The sequence below is a fragment of the Coregonus clupeaformis genome, chromosome 12, assembly GCF_020615455.1.
Source record: "Coregonus clupeaformis isolate EN_2021a chromosome 12, ASM2061545v1, whole genome shotgun sequence".
Lineage (NCBI taxonomy): Eukaryota > Metazoa > Chordata > Actinopteri > Salmoniformes > Salmonidae > Coregonus > Coregonus clupeaformis.
Window position 1 is genome coordinate 61,463,100 of NC_059203.1, and position 19,048 is coordinate 61,482,147.

Below are 19,048 nucleotides of genomic sequence, written 5' to 3' on the forward strand. Positions count from 1 at the left end.
TGCATTTGTGTGTATATGTTTCTGAGCGTGTCAGCAGATGTGTGTGTGTGTGTGTGTGTGTGTGTGTGTGTGTGTGTGTGTGTGTGTGTGTGTGTGTGTGTGTGTGTGTGTGTGTGTGTGTGTGTGTGTGTGTGTGTGTGTGTGGAAGATGAGAAGGGGCGAGGGGTGCATGACACCCTCACATTCAGCTGAATAACAAGCAATTTGATTGCTGGAGCACTTAAGAGAAACATAATCATCATCCAATTTTCCAACTGATGAAATGCTCTTTAGCCACACTGCTAATTTATGAGTGAGAGAATGAACTCCAGACTACCTCATTAGAGATTAATCCAGAAATAATATAAAAATAGGAAATAGTAAAATATTCACATTTATATTTCGGGATAGAGGGAGGGATGGAAAGAGGGATGGGGAGACTGTGAAGAGACCACTGGTGGCATGTCTGGTGGGGCACATACAGTACCAGTCAAAAGTTTGGACACACCTACTCATTACAGGTTTTTTTTTTACAGAAGTGTGATTGACTTGGAGTTACATTGTGTTGTTTAAGTGTTCCTTTTAATTTTTTTGTTGAGCAGTGTATATACCGTGCCAGTCAAAAGTTTGGACACACCTACTTATTCAAGGGCTTTTCTTTATTTTTACTATTTCTACATTATAGAATAATAGTGAAGACATCAAAACTATGAAATAACACATATGGAATCATGTAGTAACCAAAAAAGTGTTAAACAAATTATATATTTATTTTATATTTGAGATTCCTCAAATAGCCACCCTTTGCCTTGATGACAGCTTTGGCACACTTGGCATTCTCTCAACCAGCTTCACCTGGAATACAGTCTTGAAGGAGTTCCCACATATGCTGAGCACTTGTTGGCTGCTTTTCCTTAATCCCAAACCATCTCATTTGGGTTGAGGTCAGGGGACTGTGGAGGCCAGGTCATCTGATGCAGCACTCCATCACTGTCCTTCTATGTAAAATAGCCCTTACACAGCCTGGAGGTGTGTTGGGTCATTGTCCTGTTAAAAAACAAATTATATTCCCACTAAGCCCAAACCAGATGGGATGTCGTATCGCTGCAGAATGTTGTCGTAGACATGCTGGTTAAGTGTGTCTTGAATTCTAAATAAATCACAGACAGTGTCACCAGCAAAGCACCCCGACACCATAACACCTCCTCCTCCATGCTTTACGGTGGTAAATACACATGCAGAGATCATCTGTTCACCGTCACCGCGTCTCACAAACCCAATGGCGGTTTGAAACAAAAATCAAAAATTTGGACTCCAGACCAAAGGACACATTTCCACCATTCTAATTTCCATTGCTCATGTTTCTTGGCCCAAGCAAGTCTGTTCTTCTTATTGGTGTCATTTAGTAGTGGTTTCTTTGCAGCAATTCGACCACAAAGGCCTGAATGACACAGTATCCTCTGACCAGTTGATGTTGAGATGTGTCTGTTACTTGAACTCTGCGAAGCATTTATTTGGGCTGCAATTTCTGAGGCTGGTAACTCTAATGAACTTATCCTCTGCAGCAGAGGTAACTCTGGGTCTTCCATTCCTGTGGCGGTCCTCATGAGAGCCAGTTTTATCAAAGCGCTTGATGGTTTTTGCGACTGCACTTGAAGAAACTTTAAAAGTTCTTGAAATGTTCCGTATTGACTGACCTTCATGTCTTAAAGTGATGATGGACTGTTGTTTCTCTTTGCTTATTTGAGCTGTTCTTGACATAATATGGACTTGGTCTTTTACTAAATAGGGCTATCCTTGTCACAACACAACTGATTGGCTCAAACGCATTAAGAAGGAAAGAAATTCCACAAATTAACTTTTAAGAAGGCACACCTGTTAATTGAAATGCATTCCAGGTGACTACCTCATGAAGCTGGTTGAGAGAATGCCAAGAGTGTGCAAAGCTGTCATCAAGGCAAAGGGTGGCTATTTGAGGAATCTCAAATATAAAAAATATTTTGATTTGTTTAACAATTTTTTGGTTACTACATGATTCTATATGTGTTATTTAATAATTACATACAATAATTGCCTACCATTCAGCTGTTTTCTAACCTCATTGTCTGAACCGTTAACGTTAGGTAGCAAGTGGCTACTGTGCTTGAAATTTAGCTAGCTTGTTGCTACCTGGATAGCTACTAGTAAACAATAGCTGGAACGACCGAGCGAACAGACGCAAACTGGCTGAGTCAATTCAGTGGCTAGCTTTGCACTTGGCTAGCTAACAGTAGCTGCTAGGGGTAAGTCATAACCTACACTTGTGTTTTGTTTATTACATATTGATAGCCCGTGTCGTTCAAGGAATTCAGGGACATGAGTGACTAGTTAACGTTAGTTTGGCTCTCTCTGTGTGTTCGTGCCGTGAAAGGAGGGGTTCTTCTTTGTCTGAAAGCAATGGCTAGCTAGTTTGCTAACTATTCTAGCTAACTAACTGGCTGAATAAGTTGACGACGGACTCGCTCAAGCTGTCGGGACTAACCCACAACGTTAGACACGGACACGAACGATCTGCTTGCGTGTTGATACACTGGTGGTTTGTTGTGGCTGAGTATTGGCGCTAAACCGTGTTGTTGGAGACCGGCATGCTAGCTGGCTGTGGCGTCTTATGACGAGGTGCCCAGACGTTTTTCACGGAATAATACTGCACCTAGTTAGCTAGCTGAATAAACTAAGTTAGTCTATTCCTAGAAAACATTGAACCGCTGTAGTTTACAACAATTATAGTTTCTGAGGTGGAAGTTGGGAGAGTTATATTTGGGAGTTGTGGTGAGGGAGGCCCCGCTCTCTTCTTTCCCAGATGTTTAGTTCATTTCATTCCGATCTCCTCTGCATTATTGTAGACATCGGCTGCAGCCTGTCAACTATGCCTCTGCCTATCCCTGTTCTCTCCTCTCTGCACAGGCTACACAAACGCCTCACACCGCGTGGCTGCTGCCTCTCTAAGCTGGTGGTCCCTGCACGCACCACCCATGTGGAGTTCCAGGTCTCAGGCAGCCTCTGGAACTGCCGTTCTGCTGCCAACAAGGCAGAGTTCATCTCAGCCTATGCTACCCTCCAGTCCCTCGACTTCTTGGCGCTGACGGAAACATGGATTACCACTGAAAACACTGCTACTCCTGCTGCTCTCTCCTCGTCTGACCATGTGTTCTCGCATACCCCGAGAGCATCTGGTCAGCGGGGTGGTGGCACAGGAATCCTCATCTCTCCCAAGTGGACATTCTCAATTTTTCCCCTGACCCATCTGTCTATTTCCTCATTTGAATTCCATGCTGTCACAGTCACTAGCCCATTTAAGCTTAATATCCTTGTCATCTATCGCCCTCCAGGTTCCCTTGGAGAGTTCATCAATGAGCTTGACGCCTTGATAAGTTCCTTTCCTGAGGATGGCTCACCCCTCACAGTTCTGGGGGATTTCAACCTCCCTACGTCTACATTTGACTCATTTCTCTCTGCCTCCTTCTTTCCACTCCTCTCCTCTTTTGACCTCACCCTCTCACCGTCCCCCCCTACTCACAAGGCAGGCAATACGCTTCACCTCATCTTTACTAGATGCTGTTCTTCTACTAATCTCACTGCAACTCCCCTCCAAGTCTCCGACCACTACTTTGTATCATTTTCTCTCTCCCTCTCCTCCAATACTACTCACTCTGCCCCTACACAGATGGTAATGCGCCGTCGCAACCATCGCTCTCTCTCTCCCACTACTCTCTCCTCTTCCATCCTATCATCTCTTCCCTCTGCTCAATCCTTTTCCCTCCAATCTCCTGATTCTGCCTCCTCAACCCTCCTCTCCTCCCTTTCTGCATCCTTTGACTCTCTATGTCCCCTATCCTCCCGGCCAGCTCGGTCCTCCCCTCCAGCTCCGTGGCTTGATGACTCATTGCGAGCTCACAGAACAGAGCTCCGGGCAGCTGAGCGGAAATGGAAGAAAACTAGACTCCCTGCGGACCTGGCATATTTTCACTCCCTCCTCTCTACATTTTCTTCATCTGTTTCTGCTGCTAAGGCCACTTTCCACCACTCTAAATCCCAAGCATCTGCCTCTAACCCTAGGAAGCTCTTTGTCACATTCTCCTCCCTGCTGAATCCTCCCCCCCCTCTCCCCTCCTCCCTCTCTGTGGATGACTTCGTCAACCATTTTGAAAAGAAGGTTGATGACATCCGATCCTCGTTTATTAAGTCAAATGACACTGCTGGTCCTGCTCACACTGCCCTCCCCTATGCTTTGACTTCTTTCTCCCCTCTCTCTCCAGATAAAATCTTGCGACTTGTGACGGCAGGCCGCCCAACAACCTGCCCGCTTGACCCTATCCCCTCCTCTCTTCTCCAGACCATCTCCGGTGACCTTCTCCCTTACCTCACCTCGCTGATCAACTCATCCTTGACCGCTGGCTATGTCCCTTCCGTCTTCAAGAGAGCGAGAGTTGCACCCCTTCTCAAAAAACCAACACTCGATCCCTCTGATGTCAACAACTACAGACCAGTATCCCTTCTTTCTTTTCTCTCCAAAACTATTGAGCGTGCCGTCTTTAGCCAACTCTCTCGCTATCTCTCTCAGAATGACCTTCTTGATCCAAACCAGTCAGGTTTTAAGACTGGTCATTCAACTGAGACTGCTCTTCTCTGTGTCACGGAGGCTCTCCGCACTGCTAAAGCTAACTCTCTCTCCTCTGCTCTTGTCCTTCTAGACCTGTCTGCTGCCTTTGATACTGTGAACCATCAGATCCTCCTCTCCACCCTCTCCGAGCTGGGCATCTCCGGCGTGTCTCACTCTTGGATTGCGTCCTACCTGACCGGTCGCTCCTACCAAGTGGCGTGGCGAGAAGCTGTCTCCGCACCACGTGCTCTCACCACTGGTGTCCCCCAGGGCTCAGTTCTAGGCCCTCTCCTATTCTCGCTATACACCAAGTCACTTGGCTCTGTCATATCCTCACATGGCCTCTCCTATCATTGCTACGCTGATGACACACAACTAATCTTCTCCTTTCCCTCTTCTGATAACCAGGTGGCGAATCGCATCTCTGCATGTCTGGCAGACATATCAGTATGGATGACGGATCACCACCTCAAGCTGAACCTTGGCAAGACGGAGCTGCTCTTCCTCCCGGGGAAGGACTGCCTGTTCCATGATCTCGCCATCACGGTTGACAACTCCGTTGTGTCCTCCTCCCAGAGTGCGAAGAGCCTTGGCGTGACCCTGGACAACACCCTGTCATTCTCCGCTAACATCAAGGCGGTGACCCGATCCTGTAGGTTCATGCTCTACAACATTCAGAGAGTACGACCCTGCCTTACACAGGAAGCGGCACAGGTCCTAATCCAGGCACTTGTCATCTCCCGTCTGGATTACTGCAACTCGCTGTTGGCTGGGCTCCCTGCCTGTGCCATTAAACCCCTACAACTCATCCAGAATGCCGCAGCCCGTCTGGTGTTCAACCTTCCCAAGTTCTCTCACGTCACCCCGCTCCTCCGCACACTCCACTGGCTTCCAGTTGAAGCTCGCATCTGCTACAAGACCATGGTGCTTGCCTATGGAGCTGTGAGGGGAACGGCACCTCCGTACCTTCAGGCTCTGATCAGTCCCTACACCCAAACGAGGGCACTGCGTTCATCCACCTCTGGCCTGCTGGCTCCCCTACCTCTGCGGAAGCATAGTTCCCGCTCAGCCCAGTCAAAACTGTTCGCTGCTCTGGCACCCCAATGGTGGAACAAGCTCCCTCACGACGCCAGGACAGCGGAGTCACTCACCACCTTCCGGAGACATTTGAAACCCCACCTCTTTAAGGAATACCTGGGATAGGATAAAGTAATCCTTCTACCCCCCCTTAACCCAAATGTGGTGTTAAAAAAGCATTGCATCTCTTTATCACAGACAGACCTCTCCCCATCTTTACAATTGAATCAATATGTCTTGACTATGACCATTTACAATCTAATGTAACACCAAGAAGTTTAGTTTCCTCAACTTGATCAACAGCCACATCATTCATTACCAGATTCAGCTGAGGTCTAGAACTTAGGGAATGATTTGTACTAAATACAATGCTTTTAGTTTTAGATACTGTATGTTCAGGACTATTTTATTACTAGCAACCCATTCCAAAACTGACTGCAACTCTTTGTTTAGGGTTGCAGTGATTTTACTACCTATGGTTACTGACGTGTATAATCTTGAAACATCAGCGTATATAGACACACATGCTTTGTTTAAGGCTAGTGGTAGATCATTAATAAAAAATAGAGAACAGTAAAGGACCAAGACAGCTGCCCTGCGGAATACCACACTTTACATATTTTACATTAGAGAACATTCCAGTAGCCCTTTCCTGCAGTCAATGACCAAAAGCGCCCCTTTTGGTCTCCTGAGTGGAATGTTATTAATAAAGATATTTATTTATTTTTATAGACGAAAATCCTCTGTTTCTATGTCGAACAGCTTTGTTATATTTCAGTCTTCTGTGATGTATGTAAAATGTAATATTGGGATGCAAACTCAAAATTGAATACATTTCAACTCTATTATTTGACATGGTACAGGGGTCTTTTTTTAAGCCCATAACCATGTGTGTGAGATATATACTTTTGTTTCAAATTAGATTTGTTTAAGACTACCAAGAATCACTCTGTGTAACCCTGATTTAGTCAACTGCAGTAAAAGGTTAAAGAAGAACCTAGATAGCTCTCAACCCATGATATTGTAGAGAATGTAAAGCCATAACACATACACTACCGTTCAAAAGTTTGGGGTCACTTAGAAATGTCCTTGTTTTCCATGAAAACATACATGAAATGAGTTTGAATAGGAAATATAGCAAAATGAATAGGAAATGTAGTCATTGACAAGGTTAGAAATAATGATTTTTAATTGAAATAATAATTGGGTCCTTCAAACTTTGCTTTCGTCAAAGAATCCTCAATTTGCAGCAATTACACCTTTGGCATTCTAGTTGTCAATTTGCTGAGGTAATCTGAAGAGATTTCACCCCATGCTTCCTGAAGCACCTCCCACAAATTGGATTGGCTTGATGGGCACTTCTTACATACCATACGGTCAAGCTGCTCCCAAAACAGCTCAATAGGGTTGAGATCCGGTGACTGTGCTGACCACTCCATTATAGACAGAATACCAGCTGACTGCTTCTTCCCTAAATAGTTATTGCATAGTTTGGAGCTGTGCAAGGGTATGGCATGGCGGGTATGGCATGGCGTTGCAAAATGGAGTGATAGCCTTCCTTCTTCAAGATCCCTTTTACCCTGTATAAATCTCCCACTTTGCCACCACCAAACCACCCCCAGACCATCACATTGCCTCCACCATGCTTGACAGATGGCATCAAGCACTCCTCCAGCATCTTTTCATTTGGTCTGCGTCTCACAAATGTTCTTCTTTGTGATCCGAACACCTCAAACTTCGATTTGTCTGTCCATAACACTTCTTTTTCTCCAATCTTCCTCTGTCCAGTGTTCTTTTGCCCATCTTAATCTTTTCTTTTTATTGGCCAGTCTGAGATATGGCTTTTTCTTTGCAACTCTGCCTAGAAGGTCAGCATCCTGGAGTCGCCTCTTCACTGTTGACGTTGAGACTGGTGTTTTGCGGGTACTATTTAATGAAGCTGCCAGTTGAGGACCTGCGAGGCATCTGTTTCTCAAACTAGACAAACTAATGTATTTGTCCTCTTGCTCAGTTGTGCACCAGGGCCTCCCACTCCTCTTTCTATTCTGGTTAGAGACAGTTTGCGCTGTTCTGTGAAGGGAGTAGTACAGAGCGTTGTACGAGATCTTCAGTTTCTTGCCAATTTCTCGCATGGAATAGCCTTCATTTCTCTGAACAAGAATAGATTGACGAGTTTCAGAAGAAAGTTATTTGTTTCTGGCCATTTTGAGCCTGTAATCGAACCCACAATTGCTGATGCTCCAGATACTCAACTAGTCTCAAGAAGGGCAGTTGTATTGCTTCTTTAATCAGCACAACAGTTTTCAGCTGTGCTAACATAATTGCAAAAGTGTTTTCTAATGATCAATTAGCCTTTTAAAAGGATAAACTTGGATTAGCAAACACAACGTGCCATTGGAACACAGGACTGATGGTTGCTGATAATGGGCCTCTGTACGCCTATGTAGATATTCCATTACAAATCAGCTGTTTCCAGCTACAATAGCCATTTACAACATTAACAATGTCTACACTGTATTTCTGATCAATTGTATGTTATTTTAATGGACAAAAAAATTGCTTTTCTTTCGATAACAAGGACATTTGTAAGTGACCCCAAACTTTTGAACGGTAGTGTACGTTTTTCCAAAAACAGTTTATGGTCAATAATATCAAAGGCTGCACTAAAGTCTAACAATACAACTCCCACCATCTTCTTGTTATCAATTTTTTTCAACCAATCATCAGTCATTTGTGTTGGTGCAGTACATGTTGAGTGCCCTTCTCTATAACCATGCTGAAAGTCAGTTGTTAATTTGTTCACAGAGAAATAGCATTGAATCTGGTCAAACACCATTTTTTCCAAAGGTTTGCTAAGAGCTGGCAGCAAGCTGATAGGTCGGCTGTTAGAACTAGTAAAAGGGTGCATTACCATTCTTGGGTATCGGAATGACTTTAGCTTCCCTCCAGGTCTGATGACAAACACTTTTCTTCAGGCTCAGATTAAAGATATGACAAACAGGAGTGGCAATATAGTCCACTACCATCCTCAGTAGCTTTCCATCTAAGTTGTCAATATCAGCTGGTTTCTCATTATTGATGGACAACAATAATTTTCCAACACTCCCACACTAACTTTACAGAATTCTAAATTACAATGTTTTCTTTCATTATTTGGTGTTTATGCATAAATATGATGGCTCACAGTTTGTTGTTGGCATTTCATGTCTGAGTTTGCCCACTTTTCCAATTAAATCGTCATTAACATAATTGGCAATATCAAAAGGTTTTGTGATGAATGTGTCACACCCTGATCTGTTTCACCTGTCTTTCTGCCTGTCCTGACCCTGATCCTGTCTGCCGTCCTGTACCTGCCTGACTCTGATTTGGATTACGACTCTTTGCCTGCCTTGCCCTATAGATTGCCTGCCGTCCTGTACCTGCCCGACTCTGATTTGGATTATGACTCTTTGCCTGCCTGGACTTACCTTTTGCCTGCCCCTTGTTATGTAAGAAACTCTGAGACTCGTACTATCCACCTCCTATGTCTGCTTCTGGGTCTTAGCCTGAGCCTTGATAGTATGAACTGGCCATGACTGACCCAGCAGACTCGGACCAGCTCTGCAACACTGTCTCCTCACAAGGAGCCACCATTGGAAAACACAAGGAGTTACTACTTAACCTTATGGAAGGATTCCACACCTTGACGGAACACCATGACCATGCTGTCAGTGCATTTTTGGAACAATTCCGCAGACTATCTATTAGGCAGCAAGCCACAACGGAAACCTCTCAGACTCTCAGTAACTCCGCTACCGGCGGTGCTTCTCCCCAGCCTACCCCGGCTTCCCGAGAACCCTGCTTACCTCCTCAAGAGCGCTATGCTGGGAATCCCGGAACCTGCCGGGCATTTATCTCCCAGCACTCCCTCATTTTCGAGCTGCAGCCCTCTTCATTTCCGTTGGACCATTCAAAGATAGAGTATCTTTATAACGCTGATGTCCGGGAGGGCACTCGCCTGGGCTACGGCAGTGTGGGAGCAACAATCCACAATTTGCCTTAGGCTGGAGGATTTTGTGGCAGAAGTAAGGAAGGTGTTTGACTCTTCGTTGTCTGGATAGAGAGGCTGCTCGGAAGCTATTCCAACTGCGTCAAAACTCCCATAGTGTGGCAGACTATGCGGTAGGTTTTTGCACGTTGGCCGCTGAGTGTGCCTGGAACCCGGAATCTCTTTTCGACACGTTCCTTGATGGATTATCGGAGGAGATTAAAGACGAGCTCGCAGCCCGGGAGCTTCCATGGACCTCGACTCCCTCATCACCTTGATCTTACGGATCGATGGGCGGCTACGGGAACATAGGAGGTCTGTTCCTGGTCACACTCGCTCGTCCACTGCTCCCACCTCGCCTTCGAGGAATCCCGTAAGTTCCCGATGTTCACCTTACCGAGAGAATCCGATGTCACCTGAGTGCCCACGGGAATCACTGTGAATGGTCTACTCGCCTCCTCCAGAGCCCAAGCTACTGGGAAGGGTTATATTGTCTCTGGATGAACGTTTATGCAGATTGAGCACCAGGAGCTGTCTGTATTGGGGGACTACATTACATAATATTTCCACTTGTCCTTTAAAAAGACCGGGCTCATCAGTAGGTACGAGTACTCTGGTGAGCCGTACGGGGATTTTCGAATCTCCCATTACTCATACCCCTCTCCATGCCACCCTGTTGTGGGGTGACCAGGCCAAATCTCTCCGGGTGCACACTGACTCTGGGGCCGACGAGAGCTTTATCGACGCTACCTTGGTGTCGGAGCTGAGAATCTCCACTCAACTCTTCTCCATTCCCATAGACGTCAGAGCGCTGGATGGGCGCTCTATTGGCAGAGTCACCCGCAAACAGTTCCTATCAATCTACGAGTATCAGGAAATCACAGTGAGTGTATGCAGTTCCTGCTCTTAGAATCTTCCCATGTACCCATGGTTTTGGGGTATTCATGGCTCCAGAAGCACAATCCCCTGATCGACTGGGCTACTGGTTCTATCGTGGGTTGGAGCCTGTGCATTGTCTTATGTCGGCAAAGCCTGCCCCGGGACGTCTTCCTGCGGGCTTGGGAGAAGCCTCGGATCTCTCCGCCATTCCCGCGGAGTACCTGGACCTCCGGGAGGTCTTCAACAAGGACCGCGCTACATCTCTCCCTCCGCATCAACCCTCCAACTGCACCATTGACCTTCTCCCAGGCACTACACCACCTCGGGGGTGGCTTTACTCCCTGTCGGGTCTAGAGACCAAGGCTATGGAGGAGTACATTGAGGGCTCTCTCGCTGCAAGGAGTATTCGTTCTTCTGCCTCTCCCGCTGGCGCGGGGTTATTTTTTGTGGAGAATAATAAAACCCTGCACCTGTGTATCGACTACTGGGGCCTTAATGACATCAAGGTTAAAAAACATTACCCTCTACCACTCATCTCCTCGGCTTTCAAACCTCTTCAGGGAGCGACCATCTTCTCAAAGTTGGACCTTCGGAATGCCTACCATCTGGTTCGGATACGGGAAGGAGACGAGTGGAAGAGAGCCTTTAACACGGCTAGCGGGCACTATTAGTAATTGGTTATGCCATTCGGACTGACCAACGCTCCCGCTGTGTTCCAGGCCCTGGTCAACGATCTGCCCCAGGACATGCTGAACTGGTTCGTGTTTGTCTACCTCGACGACATCCTTGTCTTTTCCCGTTCAGCTCAAGAGCACACCCTCCACATCCGACAGGTCCTTCAGCATCTCCTGGAGAATCAGCTTTTCATCAAAGCGTGAATTCCATCGCTCCACCATCTCCTTCCTAGGATACGTCATCACTGCAGGACACATACAGATGGATCCAGACAAGGTGAGAGCGGTGGTGGATTGGCCTCAACCCACATCCAGAGTGCAGCTGCAACGTTTCCTGGGATTTGCTAACTTCTACCGCCGCTTCATCCATGGTTACAGCACCCTGGCTTCCTCCCTCTCAGCACTCACCTCTCCCAAGGTTCCATTCACGTGGTCTCCAGCAGCTGACTTGGCGTTCTTGGACCTCAAACATCGATTCACTACAGCCCCCATCTTAATCCATCCGGACCGGTCCTGTCAGTTTGTGGTGGAGTCCCGTAAACGTTCCCCCCCATTTCATCAGCCCTCTCCCCATCTCTAAAATCCTTAGCCCCCCTGCTGTTCATCTTCTGTTGCCCGCACCCTCCGCATACATCCCACTTTTCATGTGTCTAGGATTAAACCGCTATCTCACAGCCCTTTGTCTCCTGTTTCCAGTTCTAGTTTTTGTTTTTCCTAGTCTTCCCAGTTCTGACCTTTCTGCCTGTCCTGACCCTGATCCTGCCTGCCGTCCTGTACCTGCCTGACTCTGATTTGGATTATGACTCTTTTCCTGCCTGGACTTACCTTTTGCCTGCCCCTTGTTATGTAATAAACTCTGAGACTCGTACTATCTGCCTCCTGTGTCTGCTTCTGGGTCTTAGCCTGAGCCTTGATAGAATGAGCCTTCTGATTCAATGAAAGATGGAGTTGAATTAGTCATTCTGCCCATAATTTCATTTAAAGGGCTCAAGTTATTTCCATCATACTTTATATAATTGAACTTACTAGTTTCATAACACAGTTTCTTGTACTTTTTGTTCAGTTTAGTCACATACATTACATTTTCAATTTACAGTAAGTTTGCCAAGCAACTGTGCAGCCAGACTTATTAGCCACTCCTTTTGCTTAATCTCTCTCTACCATAACATATTTCAATTCCTCCTCAATCCATGGAGCCTTAACAGCTCTAACAGTCAGTTTCTTAATATGTGCATGCTTCTCAATAACTGGAAGAAACAGCATGTGGATGCTCCTCATTACACACATCAGACCAACAAATATTTGTTATATCTTCAACATACTGTAGGAATCATTACAAAACGGTGCTGTGTGTGTGGATGTGTCCCTAAGTCTGAGTACTGTTTGAGGTGCTTTCAAACTATTCCCAGTATTTGCACTAGACTGGCTGTTTCTGCTGCAATTTCTTATTTTGATTGGAGCTGGCACTTAATCAATTTACTGTCAGCATCTCCTTCGCACACAACACCCACTACCACTATCCTAGATCACTCCGCAGTTCACAGGCTCAGGTGCTTACACACAAAACATTTTTGGGGGTATTTACTCTTTATTGAAATAGAATGTCACAAATGAAAGGGTTGCGACGGGGAGGAGGGGGGACAGATACACATATGAAGGCACAAGGGGCAATGTGTGGTCCCGAGTCAGCAGCAGCGCTACCACTAGACTCTGGATGATATTTCAAAATGAATTATAAAACCCATTTCGCACACATTGCCCTCGCCCAGTCAGTTTAAATCCAGGTCAATATTCAATGCCCTTTACTCAATCTATAGTCCTTTCTTTCAGTCGCCCTGAATTTACCCCAACCTTTTTTCCCTTCGCCCATTCCTTCCCAGTCATCTCATATCTCAAAACTTTTCTCCTCTCTGTCAAGATGTGGCTGATGTGGTTTAAACCATTTCCCTCCTAAGAGGGGCAATAAACCATAACAAGAAAGTAGGAGATATAGGGCCATTTATCCTCTCATCTCATTACCCCCCTGTCCTTTACTGTGATCCTGAATGGAACGGGCCATTACAGTCGATGTGAATGAATGAATGAATGAGAGAACATATGTTTCCCATGCCAGTAAAGCCCTTTGAATTGAATTGAATTGAGAGAGAGAGAGATAACCTTTTAATGAAGTTAAGGGCTTTTTATTACAAGTGTTAGCGTTGGCTTGATGGTCCTAAATGGTAACTGCCAGGGGGAACAATCTGATCTCTCAATAGACATTAGTTTTCAATAAGTCTCATTTTCATCAGCTGAATATCTTTTCATAGATAGTTGGTTTTCCCTAGATCCATCCTGTTTTTCGTCCTTGCATTTGTCTGAACTTTCATTCCCCAGAGAACGGAGGTCAGAAAATATTTTATCTTGTAGAGTAGAAGTGCCATTACTCCTGTTACCGACTGTCAACACACCAAAGCTGAAGGGTGTCAGTGAGCTCTGTTGTCAAATCTTCTACATCTGAAAATCCCTCAAACCTCTGAAATGTCACCTCTCTCCTTGTGACGGATGTTGTGATCAAAGCATTGTCCTCGATGACTTAAAGGCATAATAAAGTCTGTCATTTTCAATACCTCCAAAGTAGTCTAAAGTTGAGCTAAGTGTGTAGCCATCTGCTATTTAGAAACTAGGCTGTTTAGATATGGGATTTATGCCAGGCTGTGTATTGCTATAAGGATATTATTTGTCGGATATTAATATGTATGTCGGAAGTTTACGTACACTTAGGTTGGAGTCATTCAAACTCATTTTTCAACCACTCCACAAATTTCTTGTTAACAAACTAAAGTTTTGGCAAGTCGGTTAGGACATCTACTTTGTGCCTGACACAAGTAATTTTTCCAACAATTGTTTACAGACAGATTATTTCACTTATAATTCACTGTATCACAATTCCAGTGGGTCAGAAGTTTACATACACTAAGTTGACTGTGCCTTTCAACAGCTTGGAAAATTTCAGAAAATGATGTCATGGCTTTAGAAGCTTCTGATAGGCTAATTGACATCATTTGAGTCAATTGGAGGCGTACCTGTGGATGTAATTCAAGGCCTACCTTCAAACTCAGTGACTATTTGCTTGACTTCATGGGAAAATCAAAATAAATCAGCCAAGACCTCAGAAAAAAAATGTAGACCTCCACAAGTCTAGTTCATCCTTGGGAGAAATTTCCAAACGCCTGAAGGTACCACATTCATCTGTACAAACAATAGTAAGCAAGTATAAACACCATGGGACCACGCAGCCGTCATACCGCTCAGGAAGGAGACGCGTTCTGTCTCCTAGAGATGAACATACTTTGTTGCGAAAAGTGCAAATCAATCCCAGAACAACAGCAAAGGACCTTGTGAAGATGCTGGAGGAAACAGGTACAAAAGTATCTATATCCACAGTAAAACAAGTCCTATATCGACATAACCTGAAAGGCCGCTCAGCAAGGAAGAAGCCACTGCTCCAAAACCGCCATAAAAATGCCAGACTACGGTTTGCAACTGCACATGGGGACAAAGATCATACTTTTTGGAGAAATGTCCTCTGGTTTGATTAAACAAAAATAGAACTGTTTGGCCATAATGACCATCGTTATGTTTGGAGGAAAAAGGGGGGGCTTGCAAGCCAAAGAACACCATCCCAACCGTGAAGCACGGGGGTGGCAGCATCATGCTGTGGGGGTGCTTTGCTGCAGGAGGGACTGGTGCACTTCATAAAATAGATGGCATCATGAGGAAGGAAAATTATGTGGATATATTGAAGCAACATCTCAAGACATCAGTCAGGAAGTTAAAGCTTGGTCGCAAATGGGTCTTCCAAATGAACAATGACCCCAAGCATACTTCCAAAGTTGTGGCAAAATGGCTTAAGGACAACAAAGTCAAGGTATTGGAGTGGCCATCACAAAGCCCTGACCTCAAGCCTATAGAAAATGTGTGGGCAGAACTGAAAAAGCGTGTGCGAGCAAGGAGGCCTACAAACCTGACTCAGTTACACCAGCTCTGTCAGGAGGAATGGGCCAAAATTCACCCAACTTATTGTGGGAAGCTTGTGGAAGGCTACCCAAAACGTTTGACCCAAGTTAAAAAATGTAAAGGCAATGCTACCAAATACAAATTGAGTGTATGTAAACTTCTGACCCACTGGGAATGTGATGAAAGAAATAAAAGCTGAAAGAAATAATTCTCTCTACAAATATTTTGACATTTCACATTCTTAAAATAAAGTGGTGATCCTAACTGACCTAAGACAGGGAATTTTTACTAGGATTAAATGTCAGGAATTGTGAAAAACTGAGTTTAAATGTATTTGGCTAAGGTGTTTGTAAACTTCCGACTTCAACTGTATATTGCCTAGAATGTATGTCTTAAAGAAAGGAACTCATTAATGCATGGAATAATTCCAGTCAGGGATAAGCGCTGTGAGATGTAAGATGCTGTGGATGTAAGATGCTGTGGATGTGCATAAAAGTAGACTACATAACCAAAATTATGTGGACACCTGCTCGTCGGACATCTCATTTCAAAATCATGGGCATTATTATGGAGTTGGTCCCCCCTTTGCTGCTATATAACAGCCTCCACTCTTCTGGGAAGAGTGTTCGATGGGGTTGAGGTCAGGGCTCTGTGCAGGCCAGTCAAGTTCTTCCACACCGATCTCGACAAACCATTTCTGTATTGCTTTGTGCACGGGGGCATTGTCATGCTGAAACAGGAAAGGGCCTTCCCCAAACTGTTGCCACGTCTAGAGTCATTGTATGCTGTAGCGTTAAGATTTCCCTTCACTGGAACTAAGGGGCCTAGCCCGAACCATGAAAAACAGCCCCAGACCATTATTCCTCCTCCACCAAACTTTACAGTTGGCACAAATAGGGCTGTTGCTGATTATTGCCACAACCGAAGGTCATGAGTCTTGAAGGCAGTCAAATTCCACATCACCATTTAGTCACAGAAATTAGGCTTCTCCAAGCTCTGATGCTGCTGCTGGTCATTAGTAGCCTACCAAACTTGCTAACTGCCTGGTACTCAGCACTCTATTGTCCGTCTAATTACCCTGACATCAATGCAAGTGTATTCGAAAATCTAATCAAACACATCATGAGAGCCCATGAGCTCATGTTTTCCAACATTTCTATAGGCTATGCAATTGCGGGAGAAAACAGAGTAATAAAAAGAGGAGGAGCCCATCAGCTTTCTATAGGCTATGCCTACTATATTTATTTCTAAACTTTCCTAATATTAAGCACATTGCTTATATTTACAACAGGAGTATAGCCTACCTGGCTGGCATGAAAATAAACCACGGGGAAAAACGTCCTCCATTCGCTATTTAAGTGCATAGATGACATGTATATTTTTTCCCGCTGCCCCTGTTTCGATACAGGTGCATGATAATGGTCCATTCTAAATCAAAACAAATGTTACACATATATAATTTAGTATATGTAAAGACAAGATTAAATGAAGAAACGTCTGATGGGTGACAATATTAGCCTATCACTTGTGAATTATATATTATCACTTGTGAATGATGCCCAGCATAAGAAACAAAGCCTTTTTTTTGCGACTTTTTCGAATCATAGTCTCACACCTCATGTAGCCTAGCCCATAGGCCAATAGGTTTTAATAAGGTTTGTATCACAACTAAAGTGGCCAAATAACTTCTTAAAATTGAGCACATTAATCCGCTTTACAAGGGGTGTAGAGCCTAACTGGCATATATAAGCAGCGCTTGAGTTTCAAATTTGGGGAAGATAATTTTCACCATAAAAAGGCACCTTTATAATAAAAGCATTACACGCATAATTGAATTTGCGGTCACTTTTGATAATGGTGTTTTCTGCTAATGGAACATTCGCGCTTATAGCCTACTACCATGTGTGCATTGCTGCGCTTATAATGTGAAGAAATAGCCTAATAGTTTCACAATTTTAAGCTAAACGTTCTGATCTGTTGCGTCAGCCACATTGCATAAATAAGGTTTTTTGATGCTAGTGTTGTATTAATTTGGGATCTATCGCATCCCACAACTGTCACAGACTATGTATGGTATATTTATTTATCGCACAGAATAGAATAGGTTGACTTTTGTACTATGGGGGATAGTAGATTGACATAGGCTAGTGCTTCTGCTGTTCGTTAGGCCTATTCATCTTGTTGGCTGACGAAAAGTAAATGTGGACAAGTTCTTCCAATATCTTCAATATGGACCTCGGAATTGGATAAGGACGCGCGCAGTTGCGTCCCGGGTGTCTTTTTTAATTTGTAGCCTGTGAGAAAGAACCGATCACGTTACGGAGAGCCATGCGAGTGAGAGGGATTCAGATTGCGCAGCACACTCAGAGAGAAGGGAACAACGCAGCACTCCGGGCCGCAAAATGCATGGATTTTTTTTTTGGGGTGCTTTACCGCCACAAATGGGATGCAGCGAAATTCGAGGCATTATCAAGTGCTTGTCAAATTGTGAATGAGAGACTATTGGAGTGTGTGCAGCCTGCGCAAAAAAAATAAGCAGAGCTCATGCCTTTCAAGCGACTTTTTTCAAATCATCATTAGAATCTCATCATGCAGCATTACAATGTATTAAAATCAAAACATATAGCCCAACGTTTGTAGAACAGCTAAAGTTACATTAATAACTCTAAATTAAGCATATAGGAGTACCTATTTATTTGTTAACCGCTCAACACAATAGCCGCATGTGCGCACTTCCTCAAATCTTTTGGAGAAAATATTTATATTTTATTCAGCTTTGTTCAATTGTATTCTTCATACTATAAAATAATGCCACGGAATTATAAGCAAATCTTGTCTAACAAGTGTATTTGAGGGTACTCTATGCATGACATGCAGGTGGTTCAAAGACAGTGTTACCAATATTTCAATACCCTTACTGCGTCACACCCCCCCTCACTCCTCCACCCAGTTCTCACCCTCTTTCCCCCTGCACTGTTCTTGTTTATTTTGCAGAACAACTAATGAATGCTCCTCTCTGATCCCTCTGGTCCCTCCGATTTAATTAACTAGTGTAGCCCACAGCCATTTGGCATAGCCACATCAGGACCTAACATAAGGACAACTCAGAGTATGCTATTATTTTCTTCCGAAATAGACTACATTTTCTTCATATCATGCTTCTTTAGACCTGTCAGCAACGCGTGTGGCTTAAATAGCCAAATCCACTAATTTGAAGGGATGTCCACATACTTTATTATAGATAGTCTATATCACAGAGTGTGTGTGCATATGTGTGCGAGTGTGTTTGTATGTGGTGTGTGTGTTCCCTTCTCCTCCCTCTCACCCTCCCTTGATGTAATCCAGGAAGGTGCACTCTGATTCCACTGAAAAGGAGAGGAGGGTCACCTGGAAGAGAGAAAGCACAAACAGAAAGATGAAAACCTCAGTACCCCTCCACATCCAGGCCTCTCCAATACACACACACACACACACACACACACACACACACACACACACACACACACACACACACACACACACACACACACACACACACACACACTCTCTCTCTCTCTCTCTCTCTCTCTCCCTAGTCCCCACATACACCAACAGGCAGCATATGTTCACTCAGACGGAGCCATGCTATCCAATAGCACATCACCCTCCTCATCCTGAAACAAGACGTGGGACGTGGCGGGACGCAACCTACTCTCATAACAGACACATACTGTAGATGACTGATGTGTTCATTACTACACTCTCTGAAACCACGGGGGAGAGGGATGGAGAGAGAGA

The 19,048-nt window shown here is 44.6% G+C and overlaps 1 protein-coding gene across 2 annotated transcripts in view; it reads right to left on the minus strand.

Moving 5' to 3' along the window:
• Nucleotides 1–19,048, minus strand: part of LOC121578330 (copine-5) — a 290,164-nt gene that overhangs the window by 41,054 nt on the left and 230,062 nt on the right. For both annotated transcript variants that reach the window (XM_045223995.1, XM_041892641.2), the window contains one exon: nucleotides 18,597–18,658. In XM_045223995.1, the coding sequence (XP_045079930.1) occupies nucleotides 18,597–18,658 (62 nt within the window). The remainder of the gene's footprint in view (nucleotides 1–18,596; nucleotides 18,659–19,048) is intronic.